This window comes from Podarcis muralis, chromosome 5, assembly GCF_964188315.1.
Source record: "Podarcis muralis chromosome 5, rPodMur119.hap1.1, whole genome shotgun sequence".
NCBI classification, from domain to species: domain Eukaryota; kingdom Metazoa; phylum Chordata; class Lepidosauria; order Squamata; family Lacertidae; genus Podarcis; species Podarcis muralis.
In genome coordinates, this window is record NC_135659.1 from 17,908,140 (window position 1) to 17,921,101 (window position 12,962).

General features: G+C 45.1%; 1 protein-coding gene across 1 annotated transcript; it reads left to right on the plus strand.

Annotated features, from left to right (window-relative positions):
- Nucleotides 1–215: 215 nt before the first annotated feature.
- RGS21 (regulator of G protein signaling 21) lies at nucleotides 216–11,646 on the plus strand. Its single transcript, XM_028732015.2, has 4 exons — nucleotides 216–226; nucleotides 4,905–4,981; nucleotides 6,743–6,909; nucleotides 10,994–11,646. The coding sequence occupies exons 1-4, from the start codon at nucleotides 216–218 to the stop codon at nucleotides 11,195–11,197; spliced, it is 459 nt and encodes a 152-aa protein (XP_028587848.2). The 3' UTR covers nucleotides 11,198–11,646.
- Nucleotides 11,647–12,962: the final 1,316 nt, after the last annotated feature.

Consider the following 12,962-nt stretch of genomic DNA (forward strand, 5'->3'; position numbering starts at 1 on the left):
CATTCTCTTCTTTATTTTACAGCAATCACTGGGAGAATAATAGGTGCGTTTTGGGAAATTATACTAAAGCAGATAAATAGAGAATGTAATCTGAAAACTATGATTTATTTATTGGTGTGATAAATGTAATGGTTCTGCTGTCCTATTACCCACAGTTTGAAAATCAACCAGAAAGAAAAAGCAAGTGTTAACTGTGACAAACAGTGGAGCAAACCATGCCAGTGAAGTGAGTTCCTTGTTTATGACTTTCATGGGTTTTAGCCAAAAAAAGGCAACATATGAGATTCAAAAGTTGCATAATTATCAGCTTGGGGGAGGGAGTATCACTGCACCCAAATGTGTTTTAATCGCGTAAAATGTTTTCTCCTGAGCCTCTGCCATGTCACACTTCATTTGCTCTCTTATCAAGGGGGATGTTGTTCATTCTCCTTTCAGAAACACCCTCTTCCACAGTACACTTTCACAATCTGACTGGGCCAACTGGAACCCAACTAAAACAAACTACGAGAAAATAAAATGGCGAAGTTGATTATAAATGGGCCAAACTCTCATTGAACGGCGCAATGAACAGTATAATAGTGACTTTATTTTGATAGGACCAATTAAGACCAACACTTTGAGCTGTTGCCCTCAGATCCTAGATGACCCTTTGGCCTGACTCAGAGGGCATTTCTTATGTACTTAGGATGAAATCATAGATGACCACACCACACTTCCTCAATTAGTGCTCATCCTTTCAAAAACTTCTTAATTGCCAAAACATCAAATGTCAATCTTCCCTCTTTCTTTCTTCCCTCATTATTTGCCCATCTGACTTTCCTCACCATGAAGAGAAACTGGGGGAAACCCCTTCCCAAATACAGTTGTCATTGTCTTTTCCTTCCATTGTTTTTTGAAAGGACGTGTGCTCCCATATAGCATCTAAAAGACTCACTTCCATAGCAAATCATCAGTTCATTTCTCCTTTACTCTCACTCCGACGACCATTAATTATGCAACATGGATATTCACTTTAAGCCCTAACTTTTTTGGGCTTGTCTGCATCATAGGTTTTGCACGTTAATTTTAATCTTAAGTAAAATGTCCGCTTCTTCCCCCTTTTGTCATATTAATTCACTCTACTAGAAGCAGCACTTCACTTGGCATGCAAAGGGACCTGGGGATTTCCATGAACCTTACCATTCCACCAGCACCCCAATAGACAGGGCCTTCCTTGTCTATTCCTTGTCTTCCTTGTCTCCCACTATGCCAGAAGTGTGGGGGAAGCCCAGTTCATGTCAGGAAGTTTGGATATCACAGGCGAGCTGTGGGTGCTCCTACAAATACGTGATGCAATAAGGGTGGCACTGTGGTCTAAATCACTGAGCCTCTTGGGCTTGCCAATCAAAAGGTTGGCAGTTCAAATCCCCACAACGGGGTGAGCTCTCATTGCTTTGTCCCAGCCCCTGCCAACCTAGCAGTTCGAAAGCATGCCAGTGCAAGTAGATAAATAGGTATCACTGTGGCAGGAAGGTAAATGGCATTTCCGTGTGCTCTGGTTTCCATCATGGTGTTCCGTTGTGCCAGAAGCGATTTTGTCATGCTGGCCACATGTCCCAGAAAGCTGTCTGTAGACAAACTTCATCTCCCTTGGCCTGAAAGTTAGATGAGTCCCATGATCGCCTTTGACTGGACTTAACTGTCCAGGGGTCCTTTTCCTTTTCCTTTTACCTTAGTAGTGTACTCCACTAGATACACCTACATGTATCAATGCACAGGGTCTCTCTTTTTTTTGTAAATGTGTTCAATATATCTGGATATGTTAATGAAACATATTGCTCCATCTCCCCATCAAGGTGAGCCAACAGCCAATTTTAGATGCAGAAAATTCTTGGGCACAATGGACTACAATCAGCTCAGTCCATCTCTTGTGCTTGTTTTTGGCACTTTAGGAGAAAAGGCACAGGGGTAAGAGGAAAATTGTCCTGTCCTGTCAGATCTCCTGCAGGACAGAAGCTCACCCTCTCTTCCTTCCTTCCGCCTCATGAAATGAGACACAGCCTGCCCACATGAGCACAGAGGGCAAGGGAAGTCATACTTTCTGCATTAGAAGAGATTTCAGAGATCTCCCTGCTCCAAAATGTCCCTGTATACCAGCTATTCAGTGTCACTGGTCCCTGAAGCCAGCCCTTTAGAGCACCCTGAAGCAGCTTAGTCATGCTGGCCACATGACCTGGAAAAACTGTCTGTGGACAAGCATAGGCTCCGTCGGCCAGTAAAGCAAGATGAGCGCTACAACCCCAGAGTCGTCTGCAACTGGACATAATGGTCAGGGGTCCCTTTACCTTTATCCATTCTGAGCCTCCTGAGAAGACACTTGCACTTGATGACACTTGGTGTCAATTATTCCACAGGGTGGTCCACCCTTTCTTGGGTGTCTGCATTATCTTGACATTGGTGGAAGTCTGGTTTTTCGTTTTTGGTTTTTTGGTGATGTTTTACCATTGTTGTAAGGTCCTTTGATCTCAAACATTGCTGTTGGGAAAGTGGCATGCAAATATTTTAAAAAACCAAAATGAAGTCAGCAGGCTAAAGGAGCACCTTGAGTAGAAGGTCCTCTCAGTCCACTTCTGGTAAGGTTCATGGTCAGAACTGCCACATTCCACTTGCTTCTGTGTTGGCAGCATGGAAGGTAGATTTGGTCCAGAGGTTTGTTGTTTCCTACATACTGCCAGCGTCATCATCCTAGGGCAGCTTCCCAGGCTTATGCACTAGTAAAGGTCCTACTACTAACCCCTGGAGTTTTCTGGCCTTGCTGTTGTTCCATGTCCTCGTTCCCCCTTCAAGCAACCAAGCAGCAAGAGGAGCAAGGAAAAGAAGCAGTAGCCTCTGCATGCTTTGTCTTCCATCTTCAGGACAGGTGTGGATAACCTTTGACACACACGCCCAGATGTTGCTGAAAAACAACTCTAATCAGCCTCAGCAAGCATGGCTAATGACCACAAATAACAGGAAGCTGCAGTTCAGCAATGTCTGGAAGGACAAATGTTCCTCACTCCTGGCTCTAGGAAGTGCCCTGGATGGGGCCTAGAGGGAGAAACAAGCAAATAGGCAGCAGCAATAATGGCATGAGGAAGGTGGTGAGCACATTCAGGGAGCAGGGCCCAATGAAAGTATATTCCCCATGCCTTCCAAAACATGGAACCAGCTTCTTCTTCTTTGGCGATCACTCGTAGCCGAGTAAGATTGTCTTCCATAAACACGGTTTTAACAGTGAGTCCGTCAGTGACTGTGGAGGCCAATTCTGGATCCACACGCCCTTCCACAGTGGGGACATAGGTTTCCAGATGGGAGTTGATCATGGTGAGGGTTTGCCAAGCATGCCTTCCTCTTAGCATGTTTCTCCCTTCCGTACTGAGTTTGAGCATCTTCAAAGCCCATGACACCTTTGGTAAAGGCTGTTCTCCAATTGGAGCGCTCTCAGGCCAGTGTTTCCCAGTTGTTGGTGTCTACACTACATTTTTAAAGATTTGCCTTGAAAGAATCTTTAAACCTCTTTTGTTGACCACAAGCATTACGCTTTCCACTTTTAAGTTTGAAATAGAGTAGTTGCTTTGGAAGACGATAATCAGGCATCTGCACAACATGACCAGTTCAACAAAGTTGATGTTGAACAATCATTGCTTCGACACTGGTGACCTTTGCTTCTTCCAGTACACTGGCATTAGTTTGCCTGTCTTTCCAAGTGATGTATAACTTTTTTTGGAGACACTGTTGATGGAAGATGCAGCACAGTCCCCATAGTACCCTACACAGAGATTATCTTAATGTAAGAACATCGTACCTGAAGCACATCCCTTGGTTCTAGCAGAACAGTGAGATTCCCTTAGCTCCTTGATCTGCCATCTCTCTTCCTGGAAGCTTTGGAGCCCATGATTAATAAACACTGTTCTCTACGGAGCTGCCTACTTAAAAATAGATGGCCGAACTATTGTAGAAGGCACTGAAATAGATTAACAGCTCTTCCTTCGACACACTGCATAGTCAAAGACTTATGCAATGAATGTGTTGGGGTTGTCAGTGAGATTATGGATAACTCCTCAGATTCTCAGGGAGAGAGGGAGAGAGAAAGAGAGTCTATGCTTTTGCTCTGGTGGTACATACATCAAAGCCCAAGGGGGATGCTTCTTTGGAAGCAAAAAGCACTTAAAATTATTAACTAGTTTGGAAAAGATCTTATTCTGCCCTGACAAGTTCTTAGATTTAGATAAATATGACCCGAGCAGAGAATATATTGAGCTAATTGGATTCTTTGTGCTCTCTCGCAGATGGGGGAAGACAGCTTTTCCTGACACAAGCAGGAAACTAAACCGGGGGAAGGGGGAGGGAGAGGACGGAATCCTATTACTGCTTTTAACAAATGCTTAATCAAAATCTTGTTGGGAACCAAAACTGTGAAGCAAACCATTTTTAAAAACAGTACGAAATTGAGAAATAGCCCATTTATCAACCCAGTGTTAGCGTGATAACCTTTCTGATAGCTCTAGTCATCACTAGCAAAATGATTGTAGAAATTAATAGCTGGCCCATTCAATGACAAGAAGGTTTCTGGAGAGTCTCTACTGGGAGAAAAATCAGTGATACCTCTCCTGTGACTTTCTTATTGTTCACCCAATTGCATGCTTTATTACTCCTCTCTTCCTGATTAACAATCTAGGGACCCATATTAAATTACACCCTCCATCTCATGTGGCTATCTGCACAGGAAGGTGATTTTGCTGTTCAATATATGTAGTTCAATATTGAAAGCTAACCTTACTTATATCGCTGGGCCAACACAATAGCTGTGAATCAGGATGCATACTGCATAGAGACTATCCACAGATTACATAGGCAAAAGATCACAATGCTATTTTCAAGGGTAGATGTTGTTTTCACAGGTCAGCCCCTAGGGAAACAATGGCATGGATGGATTCTGTGGATACGCTTCTGGCTAATAAAGGTAAGATGCATCTGAATGAAAGTAGTGATATCATGGTTCAACTTATATTTACCTTACGGTTCCTCCAACATGTCCAGCTCCTATACAGGATAAGGCAAGGACGCGGGTGGCACTGCGGTCTAAACCACTGAGCCTCTTGGGCTTGCCAATCAGAAGGTTGCCGGTTCAAATCTGCAAGATGGTGGTGAGCTCCCATTGCTCTGTCCCAGCTGAGGCAACTGATCTATAAACATTTCATTAAAGAGGAGCAGGTGGACCAGCAGAATTTCCTCATTGTCTGGGCAAATTTCATGACCAAACAACTGTTTGCAACTTGATGCACTGATAACAATAGGGTGAGCTTTTTGCCACTGAAAAGTGCCCCCAGAGGCAGATTTAGGGCAGCATGACTTATTCTCCTGCACTGGGTTGCATTCCGAGGGGGGCCCTGCATACACAGAAAGGAATGCGAGAGGCAGGGGGCACCAAATGTTGCCCTTGTTGAAATTTGAAAGAAAAAAGTCCGCCCCTGGTGCCTCTTGAGAAACAGGTTTCATTCCCAAAATAAAAAGTCATTGCAGATGGATTTGCAAGTCTTTGCAGATAGCATTACCCTGCAGTCTGTCTACCAGAAAACACATTAGAACAGATGTAGGCAGTCCCAGCAATGAGGTGTATCTGCAACTGCCCAGTGATGTTGTGGCTATAGCAACATCACAATCACCACTTCTTTCTTCATTCATTTGTGGCATGGGCACAGAGGAACAGGCATGGACAAATCTAGTTAGGGGGGTGAGAAGTTCAAAGATGTACATATTTCCCCCCGAAATATGTATTCACACCTCCCCTAATGAATGCAAGATGGAGAATCACTGTAGAGTCACTGTAGATTGAAAGCGATGTGTTGAGGACAATCTTGAACAATTGCAGATGAAGAAAAATATGGTTGTTGTTTTTTCTATAAAGAGGTGAGTGTGTGTGCAGCCTGATTGAAATGGTTCTAGATAACACATATCATTTGGGCACTTTGGGGTTTTTTTCAGCTATAATTAACTCAGTTACTGCTTGAAAGGCTGGAGATTGTCCTGCTTCATGGACATCTGAAAAAATCCCTTCAGGATAAATGTCCAAAAGACCACTAATTTATTCTTCTTTATCACCAACCATGAGAGGGACGAGGGTGGCACTGTGGGTTAAACCACAGAGCCTAGGACTTGCCGATCAGAAGGTCAGCGGTTCAAATCCCCGCGACGGGGTGAGCTCCCGTTGCTCGGTCCCAGCTCCTGCCAACCTAGCAGTTCGAAAGCACGTCAAAGTGCAAGTAGATAAATAGGTACCGCTCTGGCAGGAAGGTAAACGGCATTTCTGTGCACAGCTCTGGTTCACCAGAAGCGGCTTAGTCATGCTGGCCACATGATCCGGAAGCTGTACGCCGGCTCCCTTGGCCAATAAAGCGAGATGAGCGCCGCAACCCCAGAGTCGGTCACAACTGGACCTAATGGTCAGGGGTCCCTTTACCTTTACTTATCACCGACCATGACAAATAAGAATCCAGCAGCCACATTGTAGCATGTTCTGATCCAGGCATCCTGCTTACATCATCAGGTTTTAAGACCCAAATCTCCTCAAATCAAACTGTACTAAAGGAGGGTCTAGGAATGCATGAAACTACTCAACCAAAAGCCAGTAGAACGATTTCCATTGACTTCAGTGGGGTTTCCATGACTGGGTTTCTTCCCACCCGACTGCTTGTTCCACAGTTGTGTTTTCTTATTTCTGTAGATGGCTTGGATGCATTCAGGACTTTCCTGAAGTCAGAATTCAGTGAGGAAAACATTGAATTCTGGCTGGCCTGTGAAGACTTCAAGAAAACAAAGTCAGCAGCTAAAATTGCCTCGAAAGCCAAAAAGATTTATTCAGAGTTTATCCAAACTGACGCCCCCAAAGAGGTAACCCATTTACATGAACTCTGAAAGACTGGTGTCAATGGCAGGATTCAAATGTAGGTTTCTTTATTGGTTTGTGAGTGGGTATATTCACAAAGCCTTCATATGCATCAGGATACTGTTGGACGGAGGGGCCCAACCAATGTTTCTGAAAATTCTAGCTAGTGCTGCAATACATAGGAACTAGGGGCTCCTGGCCCTACCTGTTCATTGCACTTCCACTGTGAGGAATTGCAACTGACTTGCTACACTTTGGAAATAATAATAATAATAATAATAATAATAATAATAATAATAATAATAATAATAATTTGTTATTTGTACCCCGCCCATCTAGCTGGGTTTCCCCAGCCACTCTGGGCGGCTTCCATAGAAACCAAAGATACAGTAAAATATCACAGATTAAAAACTTCCCTGAACAGGGCTGCCTTCAGATGTCTTCTGAATGTCAGGTAGTTATTTATCGCTTTGACATCTGATGGGAGGGCGTTCCACAGGGCGGGCGCCACTACCGAGAAGGCCCTCTGCCTGGTTCCCTGTAGCTTTGCTTCTCACAATGAGGGAACCGCCAGAAGGCCCTCGGCGCTGGACCTCAGCGTCCGGGCAGAACGATGGGGGTGGAGACGCTCCTTCAGGTATACTGGGCCGAGGCCGTTTAGGCCTTTAAAGGTCAACACCAGCACTTTGAATTGTGCTCGGAAACATACTGGGAGCCAATGTAGGTCTTTCAAGACCGGTGTTATGTGGTCTCGGCGGCCGCCCCCAGTCACCAGTCTAGCTGCCGCATTCTGGATTAGTTGTAGTTTCCGAGTCACCTTCAAAGGTAGCCCCACGTAGAGCGCATTGCAGTAGTCCAAGCGGGAGATAACTAGAGCATGCACTACTCTGGCGAGACAGTCCGCGGGCAGGTAGGGTCTCAGCCTGCGTACCAGGTGGAGTTGGTAGACAGCTGCCCTGGATACAGAATTGACCTGTGCCTCCATGGACAGCTGTGAGTCCAAAATGACTCCCAGGCTGCGCACCTGGTCCTTCAGGGGCACAGTTACCCTATTCAGGACCAGGGAATCCTCCACACGAGCCCGCCCCCTGTCTCCCAAAAACAGTACTTCTGTCTTGTCAGGATTCAACTTCAATCCATTAGCCGCCATCCATCCTCCAACCGCCTCCAGGCACTCACACAGGACCTTCACTGCCTTCACTGGTTCTGATTTAAAAGAGAGGTAGAGCTGGGTATCATCTGCATATTGATGGACACCCAGTCCAAACCCCCTGATGATCTCTCCCAGTGGCTTCATATAGATGTCAAAAAGCATTTGGAAATAAAGGGGGCATATTTGCCCATCTCCCATGGTATAGTTTGAAAATGTTAGACTCTCAATGTCCCAGTCTTGCTTGCCTCTTTAGATGCCAATGTACGGTATATTTCTTCACTTTCTTCACCTCCTGCATTTCTGAGGGGCTCGTGTTCATTCTGCCGAATGGGCCCCTGAATTTGTGCCCCAAAGCTTTGCACTAACAGCGCCGCCAAGTGTGCAATCACTGGGCTGAGGGTTTCCTCTGGGGACCAGGAGCCAGAATTAGGCTCCAGCCTTCCATCTGCCTATCCTAATCTAGGAAGATCTGTTCCATCCCACTTCAAGTTGAGTGTGCCTTTAAAACACTGCAATAGCGAACTTTTGTGACTCAGAAAATGCCCAAGTACACTCGTCAGTGCTGGCAAGAGTTAATGGTTGATTTCTCTAAGCGGAGTCCTTTTGATGTGATGAAAGCTAAAACATGTCCTTTAGGATCCTCCTGTCGCACCATGCCATTTGATCATTACACACAAAAACATTTTTTAAACTAATTGGCTGGTTAATTACTCCTGTGATATGCGTTCCCTCACTTTTACACCGATGCATCTGCTTTTGATAGAGACAGTGACCTTAGCTACTGACGTCGTCTTAGCTTTTGAGAAGATAATTTGGGGGGTTCCTTTTAAATACTTTTTAATACACCTGAGAGATTGAGCTGCAGGCCTAACTTTAGTAAAGAGGATACAAGTGAGTACAAGATCAAGGCACTCTTTAAAAAAGAAAAAGAAAAGAAAAAAGAAGTTAATACAAAAGGATGAACTATTATCTACTTCTGACTTAGAATCACTTTGCTGGATCAGATCAAAGGTTGATCTAATCCAGAATACTGGGTCCAAGATAAAATTCCAAGATTCGTTCAGAAGCTCAAAAAGCAAGAACTATCTGGGAAGCCACTGAGAGACACAGGAGGGTAACCAATGCCAGTCCTGCTCAGAGAACATCGTTTGACGTTAATGAACAGGACTGAATTCACGAATTTTGCAGGGTCCAGCAAAGCAATTCTAATATTTATATGAGCACACTGACAGCCACCAGGGCAGCAAAGAGAAAACTGGAACCACTAGAATAAAGTGTTACCACAGTCTGAATTAAGTGTGTGTGTATGTGTGTGTGAGAGAGGGGGGGTGTTTTGTGAGCATATAGAAAAATACACATGGAACGTGGTGCTTTCTAGTTGAATTTTATCGTGCTTATGCACAGCTGGTTAGCTTAAGAAAGATTTGTGATTAATTTGAAGCAAAAAAACACTTTCTTAAATGACTGATGCTGTAACACCACTTTTGTACGCATCCTTTCATGGCATAAATGTCACTGCAGTGTATCTCCTTTGTAGGCTGCTCAGGTAATGGAACAATCTCCAGGTCATGTGAGAGGAACGCATGATGAGGTTATTCTCCCTGGGGTCAGAAACTGGGGCAATGAGGTGCAAGAGGAGCTTCAGCATAGGCATGGCTGCCAGGACTCAGGAGCAAGATGGCAGTAAATCACATGGTGTCAGTGAAGTTAACTTTTTATTCAAGGAAACATAGTCGGCTCAGGAGGCCAGGTCTAGCAAGCACAGCAACTTGTCAGGTAGATCTTACCCCTATGAGTCAGTTGTGGGGACTGAAGGTCCCCACCTTCCCGCAGTTCCCTAAGTCTCCTTCTCCCCTGGGTCTTTCCATTGCAACCTGAGACTATGCCATCTTGTCTGTCTTTGCTCCACCCTCTTCATACCTCTTCTGGTTCTGGGACACCAGAGCAGCAGGGGGAACTGGTCACAGCCGGAGGGGGAGACCCCTTGGCTTCATCAGCAGCCTGCTCCATCTCTGCTTCTTGTCACCCCTCCTATCCAGCCTCTGCTTTTGCCTCTGATTCTGAGCTGCTCTCTGTCACAGACTCTTCCTCCTCACTAAGCCCTGTTACCTCTTCAGCTTCTGACACCTCCTCCTCCCAGTCTGCTCTTTCTTCTCCCTCCAAACACACATTGTTGCCCCACCACCAATTCCCTGGCTCCCTTGGGCGTTCCTCAGCTGGTGCCTCCTGCCACTCATTGGCATCCAGTCATTCCAAGACAATGGCCAAGGACTACTCATATTGCCCAAGTGCTACAGGAAGAATCATACCTCCTGTGTTGCAAAGGTAACATTAGTATTGTTTTATTTTTTAAGTTTAACGTATTCATAAGGGCCTTCAGTAAATAGGAGGCCTTAGATCAAGAGTGGGGGAACAGGCAGCCCTCCAGATGTTGTCATATTGCAACTCTTATTACTTCTGACCACTGACCATAGAGAGGCAGAGGCTGATGAGAGTTCTGCTGAACAATAGAATTCTCTTAGGCAAAGAGGATAGCTGCCATTTTGTGGAATGTAGCCAGAATAAAGAGATAGTGTTAAAAATAAATTGTGGTGCCTGGGGGGTATATGCACTGAAAACCTATTCATAAATAAAAGAGAGGTTTGCTTTTTTGCACTGTGAAAAGTCTGATGATGTTATTTCTCATTATGCACCTAGAAAATCCGAAGCACTTTTTTAAATTATTAAATAATAAATGGCAGCACTGCTTTCAGTGTAGGAAACCAAATTAAAATTAGTGTTCAGTATTCAAGATAATGAAAACATGACCTTCCTGCTGCTTTGCATCAAACACTGTATTTTGGGAAGCAATTCAAATAGTGTTTGTTTCTGGCTCCCTTACAACATTTCTGATCTCCCGAAAAACAAACAATTTATGCCACTCTTATTCCCTGCAGATAAACATCGACTTCAATACCAGAGACCACATCACCCAGACTATTTCTGAACCGACTCTCCAGTGTTTTGATGATGCTCAGAGTTTAATCTACAGTCTTATGGCTAAGGATTCTTTCCCCCGGTTTCTCAAGTCAGAAGCTTATAAGGAACTCACAAAAAAGCAACAGAATGGGAACCAAAAGAGGTGGCTGCCATTTTTGTAAAGGTCAAGTTCAGAACACAATCTCCAGATATAACACAATGGTCAGATAGTGTTGCAATCAGGTAGGTGCCTTGCTGGTAGTTCAGCTTGCATGTTGAAAGAGCAGTTGTCACAGTGACTAATTTCTAATTCTTTATTTCTAACTCCGATACAAAATCGTTAAGACAGCTTCACATTTAGCCAAGAACCTTAGTTCACAGTCACCCGGAGTCTCATTTCTGTAATCCTAAAGCCCACTTTGTACAAGGCTCCAAAAAGTGGCATATAAATGTGTCCTGAACAATGTCAAGATTCATGCCTACAGCTTATGAAGTGAACCAGAGTTTATGCTATAGCCATAGCCACCCCTTACACAATCCATCTACCGTGAAGAACTGTGCTTGCATCACAAGAGTGAGGCCTACACATGTAAGCTGTGCTGCACATAGGGCTCAGATCACATTTTCTACATGCAGGGAGGGATAATATCAAGGCCACTAATTTACCATCCTTGGGTAAGTTAGTTCAAGTGCATAAGATGGGCCACTGCCAGGCATCCCTGAATGATCAAACCTATCTTTCTCAGTATGGCTTTCAAGTTGGTTTGGAGCAGCCTTGCTCACACTGGCAGTAAATCTGCTAATTCTCCTGGCTCTCTCTGTTACCTTCCAGCCGACCAAAGTAATCATCCAGCGTGGGTTGGAGGCAGTGTGTTGCAATTGTTCTGTTCCTACCCCTTAGATATAGGTGTCAGAGCAAATGTCAAAAAGCCCTTGCTACTTCTGTGGGACTGACTTTATAAGGTTCTGCAAGGTCCATTTTGTCTCCCCGTTTTATTCATCAGCTACAGGAAGCTGATGGGTACAGTCTTCTGGGAGATTTGGTGCCATCATGATCCTGATGATGACAACCAACTCTCTCTCTTCTTCCTCCTTTCCTCTAACCCAGTTCTAGCAGGGGATTCACTTTAACAGTGTGAGCAAACTGAAGCTCAGTACATACAATACGTTGATGGCGGGAGGTACTACAGATCAGGTGTCTTGCCTATTCTGGATGGACTACTTGCACAATCTGAGGACACGGTTAGTTTAAGCACAATAGCCAGGTCAGGGCCATCTTAGCCATAGGCGCCAAGGGTGCAGGGCACCCAGGCACTGGGCTCTTAGGGGCACCAGGCAAGAGTCTAGGGCCCGAGAGTTGAGTCCGGGGAAGAGCCCGCCTGTCGGTCAGAGCGCCGTGGTGGGCTCTTCTGCTGCGGGCAGCTCCACACCGCATGTTCGGGGGCAACTGAGCCAGTGAGATGCTGAGGCGGGCGGCCGGTTCCGCCCTCCTGTGTGCCTGGGACCAGGCAACGGTGGGGGAGCGCCGGGCAGATCTTTGCACCCCTTTGCATACCTGCCTTGTCATATAGTCTTGAGAGGACTGTTGTAGCAGACTGTACACTAAAGTGCCTTGAAGACAGCTCAAAAAATCTCAGAATGCAGTGGCACAGCTGTTAACTGTTACCTGTTGCTGGAACCACATTATGGGCATTGTACAGTGAGTTTCACCTGCTGCAGATTAATTTCCAAGCTAAATGTAAGTTGCCATGCTGATCTTTAAAGCCCTGAGCCAAGCTCCTCCAACCTGGTACCTTCCAGATGATGTCAAACTACCACTCCCAACATCCCTGACTATTAGCCATGCTTACTGAAGCTGATGGAGTTTCGTTAGTCCAAAACATATAGGACCATAGTAGATTAGGAAGTGACTTCTTCCTGGACTTCAGACTGGGCCCTGTTCCAGAT